Source organism: Tiliqua scincoides, chromosome 8 (genome assembly GCF_035046505.1).
Source record: "Tiliqua scincoides isolate rTilSci1 chromosome 8, rTilSci1.hap2, whole genome shotgun sequence".
Classification (NCBI taxonomy): Eukaryota; Metazoa; Chordata; class Lepidosauria; order Squamata; family Scincidae; genus Tiliqua; species Tiliqua scincoides.
Window position 1 is genome coordinate 44,097,797 of NC_089828.1, and position 17,799 is coordinate 44,115,595.

At 47.3% G+C, this 17,799-nt stretch overlaps 1 protein-coding gene across 1 annotated transcript in view; it reads left to right on the plus strand.

Annotated features, from left to right (window-relative positions):
* Positions 1-2,068: 2,068 nt before the first annotated feature.
* The window catches only part of LHFPL7 (LHFPL tetraspan subfamily member 7), a 110,977-nt gene continuing 95,246 nt past the window's right edge, over positions 2,069-17,799 (plus strand). The window contains exon 1 of the mRNA XM_066636438.1: positions 2,069-2,332. Coding sequence (XP_066492535.1) covers positions 2,069-2,332 — 264 coding nt within the window. The remainder of the gene's footprint in view (positions 2,333-17,799) is intronic.

A 17,799-nucleotide genomic window follows, 5' to 3' on the forward strand; every position in this document is an offset into this window, starting at 1 on the left:
TAGGCATGTCAATTCAAAAGTGAGCCCCATTAGAGTCAATGGGGCTTACTCATAAGAACATAAGAACAGCCCCACTGGATCAGGCCATAGGCCCATCTAGTCCAGCTTCCTGTATCTCACAGCGGCCCTCCAAATGCCCCAGGGAGCACACCAGATAACAAGAGACCTCATCCTGGTGCCCTTCCTTGCATCTGGCATTCTGACATAACCCATTTCTAAAATCAGGAGGTTGCGCATACACATCATGGCTTGTACCCCATAATGGATTTTTCCTCCAGAAACTCGTCCAATCCCCTTTTAAAGGCGTCTAGGCTAGACGCCAGCACCACATCCTGTGGCAAGGAGTTCCACAGACTGACCACACGCTGAGTAAAGAAATATTTTCTTTTGTCTGTCCTAACCCGCCCAACACTCAATTTTAGTGGATGTCCCCTGGTTCTGGTATTATGTGAGAGTGTAAAGAGCATCTCCCTATCCACTCTGTCCATCCCCTGCGTAATTTTGTATGTCTCAATCATGTCCCCCCTCAGGCGTCTCTTTTCTAGGCTGAAGAGGCCCAAATGCCGTAGCCTTTCCTCATAGGGAAGGTGCCCCAGCCCCGTAATCATCTTAGTCGCTCTCTTTTGCACCTTTTCCATTACCACTATGTCTTTTTTGAGATGTGGCGACCAGAACTGGACACAATACTCCAGGTGTGGCCTTACCATAGATTTGTACAACGGCATTATAATACTAGCCGTTCTGTTCTCAATACCCTTCCTAATGATCCCAAGCATAGAATTGGCCTTCTTCACTGCCGCTGCACATTGGGTCGACACTTTCATCGACCTGTCCACCACCACCCCAAGATCTCTCTCCTGATCTGTCACAGACAGCTCAGAACCCATCAGCCTATATCTAAAGTTCTGATTTTTTGCCCCAATGTGCATGACTTTACACTTGCTGACATTGAAGCGCATCTGCCATTTTGCTGCCCATTCTGCCAGTCTGGAGAGATCCTTCTGGAGCTCCTCACAATCACTTCTGGTGTTCACCACTCGGAAAAGTTTGGTGTCATCCGCAAACTTAGCCACTTCACTGCTCAACCCTGTCTCCAGGTCATTTATGAAGAGGTTGAAAAGCACCGGTCCCAGGACAGATCCTTGGGGCACACCGCTTTTCACCTCTCTCCATTGTGAAAATTGCCCATTGACACCCACTCTCTGCTTCCTGGCCTCCAACCAGTTCTCAATCCACGAGAGGACCTGTCCTCTAATTCCCTGACTGTGGAGTTTTTTCAGTAGCCTTTGGTGAGAGACAGTGTCAAACGCCTTCTGAAAGTCCAGATATATAATGTCCACGGGTTCTCCCGCATCCACATACCTGTTGACCTTTTCAAAGAATTCTATAAGGTTTGTGAGGCAAGACTTACCCATACAGACGCCATTTACTCCCAAGAAAGTGTGGCTAGGACTGCAGCCTGAGAGTCCAATCCTAGGCGTGCCTACTCAGAAGTAAGCCCCATTAGAGTCAATGGGGCTTACTCCTAGGAAAGTGTGGCTAGGATAGCAGCCTAAGGCAGGTGTGGGGGGAAAAGAGGACTGCCAACTGCTGCGGGAACCAGGCTGGTGGGTTCTTCCAGGTGGCGCTCAGTGCGCCACGCGGGGCTCCACGTGATGGGGAGGCAGGAGGCAGGGAGACGCCCACCGGGGACGAGGAGAGGACAGGCAGCAGCGGGGAGGAAGGCAGGCGCCCACCTGCTGGAGACAGGCAGGCACTGCGCAGCGCGCGCCGCTTCTGTGCGCAAAGCTCTCCAAGGGCGCGCCTGCCGCGAGTGCGCACGGAGCGGGTGGGCGGCTCGCCTCTGCTCGCTCGCCACGTGTGTGGCCGGCGGCTCGCCCCGCTCATGGCTCTGCCCGGCTGCCGGCTGGCCTCTTCCCCGGGCGGCGGGGCGGGCTGCTGCCGCTGAGCTCCGCGGAGTCTCTCCAAGCTGGCGCGCCCGAAGCCCGCACCTGGCGGCCGCGTGGATGCGCCGCGGGAGCGCCCCGCAGCAGCCCCGCCGCTGGCGTCGCCCCCTGCCCCGCCGAGGATGTTCAGCGGCGTGGGCTGCTTCTGGGTGCTGCTGTCCTCGTGCCTGGTGGCCGTCTGCAGCTTCAGCTTCCTCTCGCCCGCCTGGATCGTCAAGGAGCGCGGCGGGAGGCGCCTGCTGCTGGCCGCCCTGCCGGAGGACGCGGGCGCCGAGGTGAGCTTCGGCTTGCTCTGGCACTGCTCGGAGACCCTGCGGCAGGTGTACGACTGCTACACCTTCGGCGGCCTGGGGCGCTTCAGCGAGATCGCCTCCGGCTCCTGGCAGGTGAGTGGGGGGTTGCCTTCCAAGGGCGACCCTCGCCCAGTGCGCTTCCAGACCCGGTGGTGTAGCCAGGGGGGGCAAAGCACTAAGTTTTGCAGGTGCCTGAACGCACCCTGCAAGGGAGCTCCCCTTCAGAGCCATTTCAGTAGGGGGGAGCAAAACGTATGTGAATGTGGGGTGAGTAGGTGGCTCGCTGGGCTCCCTTCCTTGCCCAGTGTGCTGCAAGATCTGGTGGTGTAGCTAGGGGGGGGCAAAGCACTAAGTTTTGCAGGTGCCTGAACACGTCGTGTATGTCAGAGCCATTCTGGGTGGGGGGAGCGAAACAGAGGCTAATGCAAGATGAGTGAGTGAGTGGGGCTCCCTTCAAGGGTGACCCTTGCGTAGTGTGCCACCGGACCTACTGGCATAGCTGGAGGGGGGCAAAGCACTAAGTTTTGTAGGCACCTGAACATGCAGTGCAAGTGGCTCCCCTTTGGAGCCATTCCTGGTAGGGGAGCAAAATAGAGGTGAATACAAGATGAGTGGGTGAGTGGAGGGCTTGCTGGGCTGCCTTCCAAGGGAGACCCTTGCCCAGTGCGCTGCCAGACCCAGTGGCATAGGTAGAGGGGGCAAAGCACTAAGTTTTGCAGGCACCTTCAGAGGCATTCCAGGCAAGGGGAGCAAAAAGGAGGCATTCACCACTTGCAGGGCACATTCAGGAGCCTGGAAAACTTAGTGTTTTCTCCCTCTAGCTATGCTACTGCCAAGATTCTCATTTTGTGTTGCCAACATTGGGATTATTTACATGGGAGTAAATCTCATTGAATTCAGTGAGGCTTACTTCTGAGTAAGCATGCATAGGATTGGGCTGGAAGATTTGAGGATCCTATCCAGCGTTGCCCAGGATAGCAATTCTGTGCATGTTTACTTGAGAGTAGTGATGCTTGATCGACCTGGGTGGGACTTGGAAAGGTGACTTCAGAGATGTCTAGTACCTTGGAAGCCTACAGTAAGAACAACTGGGTCCTGGATTAGGCATGTTGACTCCAACTAAGAGCCCAATCCTATCCATATCTACTAAATCCCCTTGTAGTCAATGGGGCTTTTTCCCAGAAGAGTGTGGACAGAATTGTAACCCAAGAACCCAGTCCTGTGCATGTCTGCTGAGAAAGTGAGTCCCATTATAGTCCGTGGGGCTTACTTCCAAGAAAGTGTGGATTGGATTGTAGCCTAAGAGTCCAAATCCTGTGCATGTCTACTCAGAAGTAAGTCCCATTATAGTCAATGGAGTTTACTCCCATATAGATGTTGCTAGGATTGTAGCCTAAGTCCTATTGAATTCCCTGATGCTTACTTGAATAACTGTGTGTAAAATTCCACCCACATTAGTAGGGCTCAGTTCCCAAGAAATGTAGTTAGCATCAGGCTGCTAGTCTTAACTTGTGAGTAACAACTTCAGGTGTGTATTTCTCTTTATGTCTAATTTCAATAATAATGGGTTGTGTTCTAAGATAATTTCTATGGGACTGAGCAGTCCAATCCTATGTATGTTTACTTGAAAGTAAACCTCATTGAATTCAATGGGACTTACTCCCAGGTAAGTGTGTTCAGGATTTCAGCATAAGGAACACAAATGAATGGGATTTAAGTTTTTCAGACCTGCCTTGTCTGACTTGGAACAGACCACTCTCAAATATATTTTCAAGACCTGCCTGTTTACATACAGAGGGTCCCAGGTACCTGAAATAGGTGCAGGTCTGGGCAAGACCTGGGCAAGCTACTGTAGGTTGGAGGAGGGGAATAGCACTTGGACTCACTGGAACTAACTCAGCATATAAAGGTGCAATAGTCCAAAAATTCAGGACGAGTGTTCCTAGTTCTGTTGGGTTTGACATGGTGGTTTTTGGAGAAAAAAATCAGTTCATAGCAAGAAGACAGTACTGTAAATGTGCTGGTGTCCTGAACACTATGAAGAAGCAAAGTGACTTCTGTTTGGCTTGTGCTTGCTCAACAGGCACTAGTCATGGTCTTCTGGTTCTTGAGTATGCGCTGTAAATAATCTGGCCTTAATGCTACAGTCCAGTCCAGCTGTGCTTTTCTTTTTTGGTGGTTAATGTGAATGACCTGTAGTTTTATTTGGTTGAAGGATATCTGTGTTCTTAAATAGGAAAATGCACTGTTGGCCAACAGTACTGCTTTGTTTTGCCCAGAATCATTTCAGAGGTTGCCACTGAACAAATCTGATGATGTTTCTTGGTATCTGAATGACTGTAATTGGGTGGCTCTTTCTTGCAGGAAATAAACCTCCCATTCCTTTTGTTTTACATTGAGCCCTCCATAGACTGGGTGTGTGTATTTATTCCAATTATTATCTGGATTTCTTTTTATCTTTCATGTCTGTATGGCACCCTTTGTCCAGGAAGCTCAGAGTAGTGTACATGGAGCCTCCCCACAACAACCCTGTGAAGTACATTAGACTGAGAGATAATGCCTGGGCCAAACTCGCCCACAGAGTTTCATGGCTAGATGAGGATTCGAACCCCAGTCATCCTGATCCAATTAATCACTCTACTTTAATTAATCAATCAATAGGAGAAAATCCTATTTCACTTGGTGGGACTTACTTCTGCGTAAACATGCCTAAAAGTGGTACCACATGATAGCACAGCTTTCTGTGACTCTTTGCAGCCACAAACTATAGCACTAGTACTACTCCAGGATATGCCCCTTAAAACTTGGTTTCTGCTCCAACAACTGTTTCAGTCTCATTTGTGTTTGATGTGAAGGGTGAGTCCCAGGAATTCTGCCTGCATGCTCCAGGTCTTTGCCAGCTCAGTCCTTTTCCATGTTTACTTGGAAGTACTGTAAGTCCCACTGAGTTTGATAGGACTTGCTCCCAAACTGCAGACAAGCTACATGTAGCATTAAGCTTGTGATTGGGGCTGGAGTGCTTGACTTTTACAATTTAGATAATGGAGGGATGTTCTGCAACCAGAGTGGATGGGGGGTTTAGCCCCCCCCCCCTGCCATGTTCCTGATCCAGTTTTGGCTGTTTAACCTGGGAGGAAGGCTGTTCGGATGGTGGGAGATTGGGTTGGTACTGTGCAGTGGAACTAAAGGGTCAAAGATAACTGGGTTCTTTTGAGGTCCATCTCCTTGTGTTTGAAGCTTCCTGGTCTTTAAGATCTGCCAGAGAGGCCCTGCTTGTGGATCCCCTCCTATCTGAAGTTTGACTGTGACAGTCAGGATCTGGGTATTTTAACTGGTGGCTCTTCCATATGTTCAGAACAGTTTGCCTAGGCTGGCCCCCTTCTTTCTGATTTATAAGCAATGTCTGAAAGCCATTTTATTTCATAGGGCTTTTTGTCTTATGGCTATGGGAGTGGTATTATGGGCAATAAAAAGAGAACAGCAATGTGGCTTATCCATTCAGGAGAGTGGGCAGCAGAAGGTGTGGAGGGGTATCATTTTAGATAACACTCTCACTTTAGCAGAGCTATCTGCAAGTAAGAAACTCCCCCATTGGGCAGACAGATTTTGTCCCAGCTGTCCATTCTTTGCCTCATTCTGCTACCAGGTCAGATGGAACCAAAGACATGTCAGAAACCTGAGATCAAATGCTGCTTTAACTCTGGTCTAGCATCGCCCACCTTATAAGGTTGCTCTGAGGTAAATAAACTAAGAATTAAAAGTAATGGAAGGTCTACCACGTTCTGAGGCAAGCTGTTTTCATAGCCAAACAGTTCGTACTGTTGGGAAGTTCTTCGTGCAATCCCTTTGCATTGACAAAAGTCCCTTTGCATTGACAAAAGGGTTTATATGATTATATGCTTAATCACCTGGAGATGACCATCCTGACATATCCCAGGTGGGTGGTACATGGGAAAGAGCTGTAGCACTGTGATAGAGCTCCTGCTTTGCCTGCAGGCAGTCCCAGGTTCAGGCCCTGGCAAGTTATCCAGATAGGACTGAGAAAGGACCTTTTCCATCTGAAATCCTAGAGATCTGTTTACTGTTTAGGAAGGTCTGAATTAGATGGGTTGACTTGGTACATGGCAGCTGCCTTTTTTCAGGCCTGTACGCAGTATATCTGCAGACTGAAAATTATATACTCTGTATGAGATGCCCAAGAGAATGGAGGAGGTTAGATTCTTGAACCCATATGCATTTTCTTTAAGGATAAACCAATCTGCTGGATATATAATATACTTAGGCTATTAAGGATATGCTACTACTGAAGGCAGTCTTGCTGCTTATATTGTATTGGCAACCTTCAGTCTCGAAAGACTATGGTATCGCGCTCTGAAAGGTGGTTCTGGCACAGCGTCTAGTGTGGCTGAAAAGGCCAATCCGGGAGTGACAATCCCTTCCACACCGGGAGCAAGTGCAGTCTGTCCCTGGTCTGTCTCCCTGGCTATGGGCCTTCCTTCTTTGCCTCTTAGCCTCAGACTGTTGGCAAAGTGTCTCTTCAAACTGGGAAAGGCCATGCTGCACAGCCTGCCTCCAAGCGGGCCGCTCAGAGGCCAGGGTTTCCCACTTGTTGAGGTCCATCCCTAAGGCCTTCAGATCCCTCTTGCAGATGTCCTTGTATCGCAGCTGTGGTCTACCTGTAGGGCGCTTTCCTTGCACGAGTTCTCCATAGAGGAGATCCTTTGGGATCCGGCCATCATCCATTCTCACGACATGACCAAGCCAACGCAGGCGTCTCTGTTTCAGCAGTGAATACATGCTAGGGATTCCAGCACGTTCCAGGACTGTGTTGTTTGGAACTTTGTCCTGCCAGGTGATGCCGAGGATGCGTCGGAGGCAGCGCATGTGGAAAGCGCTCAGTTTCCTCTCCTGTTGTGAGCGAAGAGTCCATGACTCGCTGCAGTACAGAAGTGTACTCAGGACGCAAGCTCTGTAGACCTGGATCTTGGTATGTTCCGTCAGCTTCTTGTTGGACCAGACTCTCTTTGTGAGTCTGGAAAACGTGGTAGCTGCTTTACCGATGCGCTTGTTTAGCTCGGTATCGAGAGAATGTGTGTCGGAGATCGTTGAGCCAAGGTACACAAAGTCATGGACAACCTCCAGTTCATGTTCAGAGATTGTAATGCAGGGAGGTGAGGCCACATCCTGAACCATGACCTGTGTTTTCTTCAGGCTGATTGTCAGTCCAAAATCTTGGCAGGCCTTGCTAAAACGATCCATGAGCTGCTGGAGATCTTTGGCAGAGTGGGTAGTGACAGCTGCATCGTCGGCAAAGAGGAAGTCACGCAGACATTTCAGCTGGACTTTGGATTTTGCTCTCAGTCTGGAGAGGTTGAAGAGCTTTCCGTCTGATCTGGTCCGGAGATAGATGCCTTCTGTTGCAGTTCCAAAGGCCTGCTTCAGCAGGACAGCGAAGAAAATCCCAAACAAGGTTGGTGCAAGAACACAGCCCTGCTTCACTCCGCTTTGGATGTCAAAAGGGTCTGATGTGGAGCCATCGAAGACAACAGTGCCCTTCATGTCCTTGTGGAAAGATCTGATGATGCTGAGGAGCCTGGGTGGACATCCAATCTTGGGGAGAATCTTGAAGAGGCCGTCTCTGCTGACCAGGTCGAAAGCCTTTGTGAGATCTATGAAGGCTATAAAGAGTGGCTGTCGTTGTTCCCTGCATTTCTCCTGCAGTTGTCTAAGGGAGAATACCATATCAGTGGTGGACCTGTTGGCTCGGAATCCACACTGCGATTCTGGATAGACGCTCTCTGCAAGTACCTGGAGCCTCTTTAGTACAACTCGGGCAAACAGCTTTCCTACAACGCTAAGGAGAGAGATGCCGCGGTAGTTGTTGCAGTCACCCCTGTCACCTTTGTTCTTGTACAGCGTGATGATGTTTGCATCCCTCATGTCTTGAGGTACTCCACCTTCTCTCCAGCAGAGACAGAGGATTTCATGCAGCTCAGTGACTATGATCTCTTTGCAGCATTTTAGGACTTCAGCAGGGATGCTGTCTTTTCCAGGTGCCTTGCTGCTTATAGGAGAGGTGTAAAATGGCTGTTCTCCAATCATACTGGGGCCTGTCAGAATAGTCTCCTTAGATCAGGGGTGCTCAATAGGTGGATCGCGATCTACCGGTAGATCACGAGGCAAAATGAGTAGATCGTGGAGTTCCAACCCCCCCCCCCCTTCAGGTGCCTCTGGGAGGAAACACCGGGAGTAAGGCCCATTGTACTCAATGGGGCTTACTCCCAGGTAAGTGTGGCTAGGATTGCAGCCTCACAGCCTAATCCTAGGCATGTCTACTCAGGAGTAAGTCCTGTTATACTCAGTGGGGCTCAAGGTACACCAACATACATTGTACACATAAATGTTATATGTTATGATGGCGCGAACATTGTAAAAAAAAACTCTGGTAGATCTCCAGGCCTTGCTGGGTTTCAAAGTAGCTCTCAAGCCAAAAAAGTGTGAGCACCCCTGCCTTAGATGTTTGAGCTGAGTTCAGGTCACACTTTGGACCTGGCAGAATGACGCTCCTTGTTTCGGTCCTTGGGGTTCATTCTGTATGCCCCAGTGTGCAAACAACAAATGGGATTTATTTCCTGAAAATGCAGGACGAGGCAACTAGCTCAAACAAAATCAAATGCATTGAATAATATGACAGAAGGAGTCTCCTTCAGAACTTGACCCACTGAATAGTGCAAACTGATACTTTGCTGTGCACAGCAAGCCAGTAACCATCAATGCTCTGTAATGGGCATATAACAGAATACACATGAACAATAGGAGACGTGTTTGAGGTTAACTAGGTGGAAGAATCTTGCTCCCCCTGAATTCTTGGTGGATAAAATGTCCACTTGAGCTGAAGAGAATGGCAGAAAATAAACTGTGTGAGGAATGGGTTGTGTGTTTGGTTTAGAGTTGAGGGCATTGTGTTGGCTGGCTCTTGTCTAGCACAAAGGGTTGTCTAAAAAATGTTCTTTTCTGGTGAGGGCAGGAAGAGAGGCAGCAGTGCATTTTCTGGCTATGAGAGGAGAAAGAATGCCTGGGCTGTCTGAGAACTGATCTAGTTATAAACTAGGTAGTTAACTCTCCTAGTTTAAGCACATGAGACAAGCTAAGCTGGATCCGGCCAAAGTCCCATCTAGTCCAGCATGATGTTATCAACAGTAGCTCACCAGCTACCTCTGGAAAGCCCCTAAGCAGGAGGGAAGGGAAGGCTTCTCTGCAGGTGGCCCTGACATACTGTGAAGCTGCTGTATTCTCTGTTGAGTTAGCTCAATGTTGCCTGCGCTGACTGGCAGTGTAGGTGGCCAGGAGGAACACTGCTGGGTCCTATGTTGTAAAACGGGCAGAGGTGGTGAGAAAAGCTGGAGTGATATTGGGGAGGGGGACCTTCCCTTCCCAAATGGTGAATTTAGTTGTTTTATGAGAATGTCCTCTCCACGCCAACATTGAGTACTTTCAGAGTAGGCTGAACTCTTATGGATCTGAACCTTGAGCTGCCAGACAGTTCTTAAACTACACGGCTTCTTTTACAGCTGAATCAGAAATATGTTCCAGAGTAGTCTTCACATGTTGCTTTGAGTCTTGACCTTAGCTTCTTTTGCTGACACTTTGGCTTCCCCATTTGTCTGCAGGAATCTGAAATGCTTCCTTGCCCAAGTGGGGCTGCTGCTGCTCTTGGCTGGAGAGAAGTAGGCGAAGGCAGTGGACGTATGTGTGTTGTGAGAGTGACAGCATTCAGCAAATGATCATTAATTCACATTCTGTGTTTGTACTACTGGGAATTATGTTAATCACCCTACAAATGATGACTAGAGGTTAATTAACAGACCCTGCTTCTCTAAAGAGGAACGACCTGTCTAACATTGCAAGCACTGTGTAAGGGGGGGGGGGAACTCTCCAACTTTGTTTTGTAGCTTCATAATAAGTTAGCTGTACCCTTCCTAATGTCCTCAACTCGGCATCCTGATGTGCTGCTTTTCCACATGCAGAGTTCTTTGTATAATATCAGAGCAAATTTAAAGATAGTTTTCTTCACCTCGGTGGTACAGCCCCTGGGGAAATGTGTGTTGCATATGACTCCTGATGGTGGATTTCTCTATAAACTTGAAGGTATGGATTTTGTGTTCAAGCTTCTGGAAGTCATTTTTAAATCCATCAGTCTTGGTGCCCATGCTTGGTGGCCAAATCTAGATAACCTACTACATGTCTATCCAACCAGAGAAGGGAACTTCTCCATTTTTGACCGAGCCCTGCCTTTATCTCGATCTACTCTGATGACTATCCTGTTCCCCACATCTCATAATTTTAACTTGGGAATTCAGTACCATGAGATGAGGTGATAACTTCTAAAAAAAGGTTCAGGTGAATTCATAGAAGAAAGTTCTAACCATGTGCTTTGGTATGATAATGAAATGAAACTTCCATGAGCAGAAGCGCATCAGTTCTATATACCAGTTGCTGGAGACAAACCATAAGGAGCTGTCTACACATAATACTGAACTAAGCAGACCTGTGTGCCATCTAGTAAGGCAACTTTTGTGTTTTAACCATGACTACAGAAAAGACAGATCCCAGAGTTTGCCCATTGATTGTTCCACCTTTCCAGTTCATAGAAAAGCTGAAGGTTGCTTTCAAGGATTAAAGTATTTTTTTAAAAGGGAGTAAATGAAACAGCCCAGAGCAGCACAATGCAATCCAAACATTGGAGACATGGGAGAGCAGAAAAACCCAGGCTCACAGAAAAATACACTGAAGCCAGTAGTGAGAACCACATTAGAAAACACCCCCCCCCCTTCAAATCAACAACAGAGATTGCCTGTTTTTTGTGCCTTCTCTGTAAAAGAGGCCATGTTCATTAATGGAGGATAAATCCACCTGTCACCTTCTAAAGCCATGATAAATGGAACTGCCTTTTACTGAGGCAGTCTACCACTGAATACTAGGTGCTGGAACAAACGATTGGGAATGCCTGGTTGTGAGCATGCAGAGGCATTTGGTTGTAGTCAGAAACAGGGTGCTGAAGAAGGTGGTCTTTGGTCCCCTTTTAGCACCAAGTTAGATGACTTTTTATGTTTTATATGGTTGGGAATCTCAATCATAAATTGTGTCCTATAGATACTAGTTGGTGAGGGGGGTGTACTAGTTCTGGAGCTGGACCTAGACCTGGAAGATGCAGGTTCAAATTCTCACTTGGCCATGAAGCTTCCTGGGCGATCCTGGGCCTGTCACCTTTGTCCTTGCCTACCTCACAGGGTTGTTGTAAGGAGGGGAAGAACCATGTTTACCCCCCTGAGCTTCTTGGAGGAAGGGCAGTATAAAAATGTGAAAAATAAATGGTTTTATCTGGCACCCTGCTAACTGGGCAAAGAGGTGATTTTTTTTAAAGTGGTGCTCCTTTTTATATTTAGTAAGGAAAGAATAACTGACCTTCATTGGAGCAGTGTATTTTCTAGTGGCTATTGCTTACGATTCTTCTGCATCATTTTAGATAATGGTCTTTTTAGGACAGGGGAAATTAAAAAACTACTTTGTGAACATTTTTGTTGAAAAGTGGTATTACACAGGCCTGTGAATTTGAGAGTCAGAAGTGCATTTTGAAAAATGTGTGGGCTTTATACAGATTTGGGGCGGCAATTCCAAAAATGGCATCAGTTTTGCCCTATCACATCTAGTTGTGGAGATATGGCATAGCCTCTTTAGCGAATGGTTCAAGCAGCTTCCTCACAAGAAAGCTGCTTGAACCATTCACTAACAAGGCTATGCTGCATCTCCAAAACTAGACGTGATAGGGCAAAACTGATGCCAATTTTGGAATCGGCGCCCCAGATATATCCAGGAGTAGGTCTGACTTACAAATCAGCAAAATGTGTGTTGGCTTGTGTTATCTGCTGGGTATGTTTTTAGCAGCAATGTTCCCAATCAGACGGATTGTATAGGGGCCTCATGTGCCTCTAACAATGACTATATCATTGGTGGGGTTAGTGGGAAAGGACCTCTCTCTTTGGCGCAATAATGAAGGCATGCTGGGAGACGGAGAGTCCTGATCTGGCAACCAATGATGGCCCCCGAGGTACTGTCTAATTAAAATTTCATTAAGTCTCTTTGCCTGTCTTGATGGAGGTCATGGGCTAGGCCATTGATGTGCTAATGTCTTCCTTTGCCTCTTTCCTTTCTCTGTTCTCAACCATCCATCACCTCTCTCTCTCTCTCTCTCTCTCTCTCTCTCAAATGCACACACTAAAAAAACCACGCACTGTGGCACAGCCAGTTAGTTCTCTCTCCATCAAACATTGGTAATGAATCGAATATATATTATCTGTCTCTTGATTTCTTCTCCCATGTTGAAATTTGATTTGACTTTGAGGCAGGTTCAGCCGAGTGCTGATGTGGAGCCTGTGTGCTTCTGAGGAAGTCCCACCATGTTTAATGAAATTGCTCCCAGGGAAGCATGCATTGCCTCTGATAGTGTTGGCTGGTAAGCCTGTCCTAAAAGCCAACGTTTGTATAATGGATGAGAGAATGTCTTTAAACTAGATTGCTTGTTTTCTGTTCTGTGTTACTGAGAGGGGCTAGTCTACTGAGTGAATAGGCACACCTTCCCATCAGTGGGTGTTTTTCCTGCCCCCTGTCAATTTATTTTTTTAATCAGGTAGCAGTGAGGTAAAGCCTAATCTGTATTGATTTAAAAAGCCTGGACACTTAGATGACGAACGATACACATAGGGTGGTGATGGTGAGGGGTCTCTGTTGAGTGTGGTGAAAAGATTTGTGTCCAAAATTGGACTTGTCTGAAATATGTTCTCAGGAGTCACGCCAGACAACAAGCTGTGGGGCCAGACACGTACCCTGCCTCCTCTTCTCTCCCCCACACATGTGCACATTGCTTGTCCTGCTCCATGATAAAAGCTGTGGTTTCTTAAGAGTCACCACTGTTCATATCTGTGGCATTGCACAGCATTGCAAATAAATGCACTGACATTTGCTTGCCAACCTCAAAGGAGAAATTTCCGAACAACAGTAGGCCTTTGCTTCTTCTCTTTCTTCTGATGAGAATAACTTTCTTTTTTCCTTAATGTGAACAAATGTTAAACATGCTTGGATAAAACTGTAGTAGGCCTGCAGGGATCGGATATGTGCAGGCTACCAATTCATAGAATCATAGATTTGGAAGGAACCCACAAGGTCATCTAGTCCAACTCTCTTCCTGAACCACCCTTACAGTTGGCCATGTTTCAGTGGTTAGACCCCACTCCTTGCACACCTTCCCCAGTGGGCCCAGAAAGGAACCAAAGGAGGGCTCATTGGCACCCTGATCAGTGTCTAAGTGAGCTACTAGGTGGGCAATGTTCTAGTCATCCTTATTTTTACTGCTGTTGCCACCACCTCCCCCATTGCCCCAGTAGTGGTGGTTTGAAGAGGTAACACTCCTAGTTTGAGGATTCAAAGCAGCTAATGGTTTAGGACAGTGTTTCTCCAACTGTGGGTTGGGACCCACTAAGGGGATCGCGAGCCATTTTCAGGTGGGTCCCGATTCATTTCAATATTTTATGTTTACTATATTAGACTTCATGCTACCATGGTATGTGACTGCATTTGGGGAAACGTTACAGATCTGTATTTTTAACAAGTTACTATGTATATTTTAACAATGGTAGTAAATGGGACTTACTCCTGGGCAAGTGTGGGTAGGATTATAGCCTAGGATTGTTAAAAATTTTCCTGCTTGATGATGTCACTTCCGGTTGTGATATCACTTCTGGTGAGTCCTGACAGATTCTCATTCTAAAAAGTGGGTCCCAGTGCTAAATGTGTGAGAACCACTGGCTTAGGAGTACGTATGGGTTGTGTGCATTCATGTGTGTGGGTCCAACCGTCAAATGAACACAGTGCAGCCTGTGTTGGGAATGGCTAAGTCTGATAGTATAAGAAGCTTTGCAGGGTAAGGCCAAAGTAGTTTTGTCCAGCATCCTGTCTTCAGCAGTGGCCAACCAGCCAGGTGTCGCAGTGGGAAGCCCAGAAACAGAACAGTGGCCTTTTCCTGTCTTTGCTGTCCTGCAAGTTGTATTCAAAGGCATTCCAACTCTGAGCCTGGGGGTTGCAAATAGACAGTGATAGCTTTTAAAGGGGGATTAAATAGATCTGGATTTATCAAGGCTAGCATCACTGCATCTTTGAGCAGCCAATTCCATAGATCAGTTATGCGCTGTAGGAAGGAATCCTTCCTTTTTTGCCTGCTTTAAATCTTTCTAATCTGTTTCTTGGGTGGCTCCTGTTCTAGTGTGAACAGGAGCAAGTGGCAAAATTTCTGTCTATCAGCTTTCTCCACACCATGTGTAATTTCATAAATCTCTGGGAAACGTGCAGAAGGTTAGGGGCAAGAGGCCCTGTGTGCTGTAGACAGGGCAGTGGGGCTTGCTTGGGTAAGGATCATGAACAGGTTCGGTCGGCTTTCTCATCTCACATGATTGAAAACTACATTGGAAGATGACAGTGATCTGAAAATACTGGATATACAGGTTGAGTATCCCTTATCTGAAATGCTTGTGACCAGAAGTGTCCTGGATTTTTAATTTTTATTTACTTATATAAATATACATAATGAGATCTTGGGAATGGGACCCAAGTCTAAACATGAAATTCATTTATTTTTCATATACAGTTTGCCCTGTTTATCCACAGGTTCTGAACTGGTTTAACTCACTGTGGGTTCTGAACCTGCGGTGGAGGGACAAACCTGAGATCCCAAGCATGACCGAATGCACCTTCCGGTTGTGTATGGGAGGCTTTCTGAGGCCAGGGGAGGCCAAGTTCAGCCTTTCTCATCCTCCAAACGCTCCCCTAGGAGGTGTTGAACAGGCACTTCCTGCTTTTTTAAAAACTGAAAGTGCCCTTCTGATACCTAGGGGCGTTCTGAGGACCAGAAAGGCACCATGAGGCCTCTCTGGGCTTCAGAACTCCTGTAGGTGCAACTGGAAGGCATTTCCATCTGCATTCGGAGGTTGGTGAGTGCCCAGACCTGCAGATTCCCTTATCCGTGGGGCGTAACCTCCATAGATGCCAAGGGTCACCTTTATACACTTAGTCTGAAGGTAATTTTTTTCTTTGGGGACACTAAATAAACTGTCTGTTTTGACTGTGACCGGCTCATATGAGGTCAGGTGTAGAATTTTTTCATTACATGTCAGTGCTCAAAAAGCTTTGGATTTTGGAGCTTTTCAGGTAAGGGATACTCAACCTGTATGTGATCCTCTTATGTTTTCTGTGTTACTGCTTTTGTTTTTGTTGTCATTTCAATGTGGATTTTTAAGATGTGCATTTGTGCTGTGACTTTCTCCCTTCTGAATGCTAGCTGACTTTCACTCTGATCCCTTCATGGAAAGTGATGCTATGTCCCCCCCAGCCTTTATGAGCTGTCTGATCCTGTCGGGTTTGGTCATAATCTTGAAGGATGCCACTGGAGAGTCTGACGTGCAAATGGAAAGGTGCTGGAGGGAACTGCCAAGCGACTCCCTGGATCCTATTAATAGCCATGAGAGGTAGAAGGCTTTACTTTTAAGAATGGAACTGATGCTGCTCCGATGTTGAGATCATGACAGGTAATAGTGAGGAAAACAGAATAGCCCTGAGCATGTGCCGAGTCTAACCTAACTCTGCCACTCTCCAAGGCAACCTCCCAATATCTACATGCTTGAAAAGAGGGTTTTAAGAGGGGACAGGTGCCTGTTGAATCAACTGCCTTGTCTTGGGGAAAGTCAGTGGTTCCCAAACTGTGTGCTGTGGGTCCCCAGGGAACAGCCAAAATCAGCCAAAGGAGCTGCAGAATCCTCGTGAACAGCCTACTGCTCTATACAATGTATGGAATTGTAGCCCTAATGGGGAGCCATCGCCAATGGCCCAGTAGGTCAAGGGAGCCACCAGTTGAAAAGGTTTGAGAACCACTGGGGAAAGGGGTTGGCTTGATGCTCTTGTGGGATCCCTCTAAACTCCTTTGGTTAAAAACCAGTGTTTCCTCAAGCTCTGTACTCTCTGGGGGCTGGGGATAAGAATAGGTCCTCAGTTTGGCTGTACTTGTCGTAAGAGGTGACTAAACAGCCACCGGATAGATGGGACTCGTCAGCCTGGGAAGGCAGCTCATCTGAGAGAAGGAAAACTCTGATCCCAAACCTCCACTGCCTTGTGGCTACATCCAGTTATGGAAAAGGCTTCAGGAGTCAACCTCGAGGCAAAATCCAGAGCCGGAGTCCCTGAGGCAGTTCATGGCTGAGCACAGTCACGTTCTGGCAACTCCTGTGACGCTGCTGGAACCAACCGTATTGGCTTCTGCCTTTCCACTGGACCATTTCAGCGATGTGGAGAGGGGGGATTTGCTGCATGGGTAACAGTCTATCCTCCATATCTACTTTACCCAGGCTTCATGCACTGGAGAGGACACTCTGTTCTGGAACCATCATTCAGAGCGCGATACCACTGAAGGATGCCAACACAGTACTCTCTGGCCTTTGTATATTTTACTGTTTCTGCACTCCAGTACCACCATCTGTTTGGCAAGTGAGTGGCACTTGCTCAATAGCTGTGTGTATTGCATTTGTGTCAGTGGATCAAAGCAAGAGGATATCAAAATATATATTTCAATTGTCCCTATGTTTTTTTTACTACCTGCCCCAATCTTTGTCCTTCATTGGGGTCGATTCTTTCTAAAAACCTCTAGATTAGAAGCTGCCTCCATCCACCTACCCAGCAGCATGTCTTCAGACAGCGATCCTTGATGTGAAGATGAGTCCATAAAAACACCTCCTCGTTTTCATCTGAGAAATGTTAGAGGGAATGTCTCTTAAAACTTTGCCAGCAGCACCTAGCTTATAGAACTCAGTGTCCTCCCACCTACCCTGGGCCAGCTGAAAACTCTTTGGAAAGTCATTTCATCTCTATGAGCTGTAATCTCTCTGCTCTTTTTACATTGACATTGTTTTTGCTGTAGAGGTTCTGTGTTTGACTTCCTCTTAAAACAGTTGCTATGTTTTGTTAGCCACTTGGAGCATCCTGTAATGGTGATACATTACAAAGGCAAGATAAACTTCTTAAAAAATTAAAGATTAACAGGAGTGGTTTCCTCTTGCCTGACTCCAGTCCTGCGGGCTTCCCCAGTGGACAGCTGTTTTTTCTCTGACACCTTGAGTATTCCATGATGTCACAGAAGTGCAGCCATTGAACAGGAAAGAGGTAGGGTTTGCAGACTGTAAGAACATAAGAGCAGCCCCACTGGATCAGGCCATAGGCCCATCTAGTCCAGCTTCCTGTATCTCACAGCGGCCCACCAAATGCCCCAAGGAGCACACCAGATAACAAGAGACCTCATCCTGGTGCCCTCCCTTGCATCTGGCATTCTGACATAACCCATTTCTAAAATCAGGAGGTTGCGCATACACATCATGGCTTGTACCCCATAATGGATTTTTCCTCCAGGAACTTGTCCAATCCCCTTTTAAAGGCGTCCAGGCTAGACGCCATCACCACATCCTGTG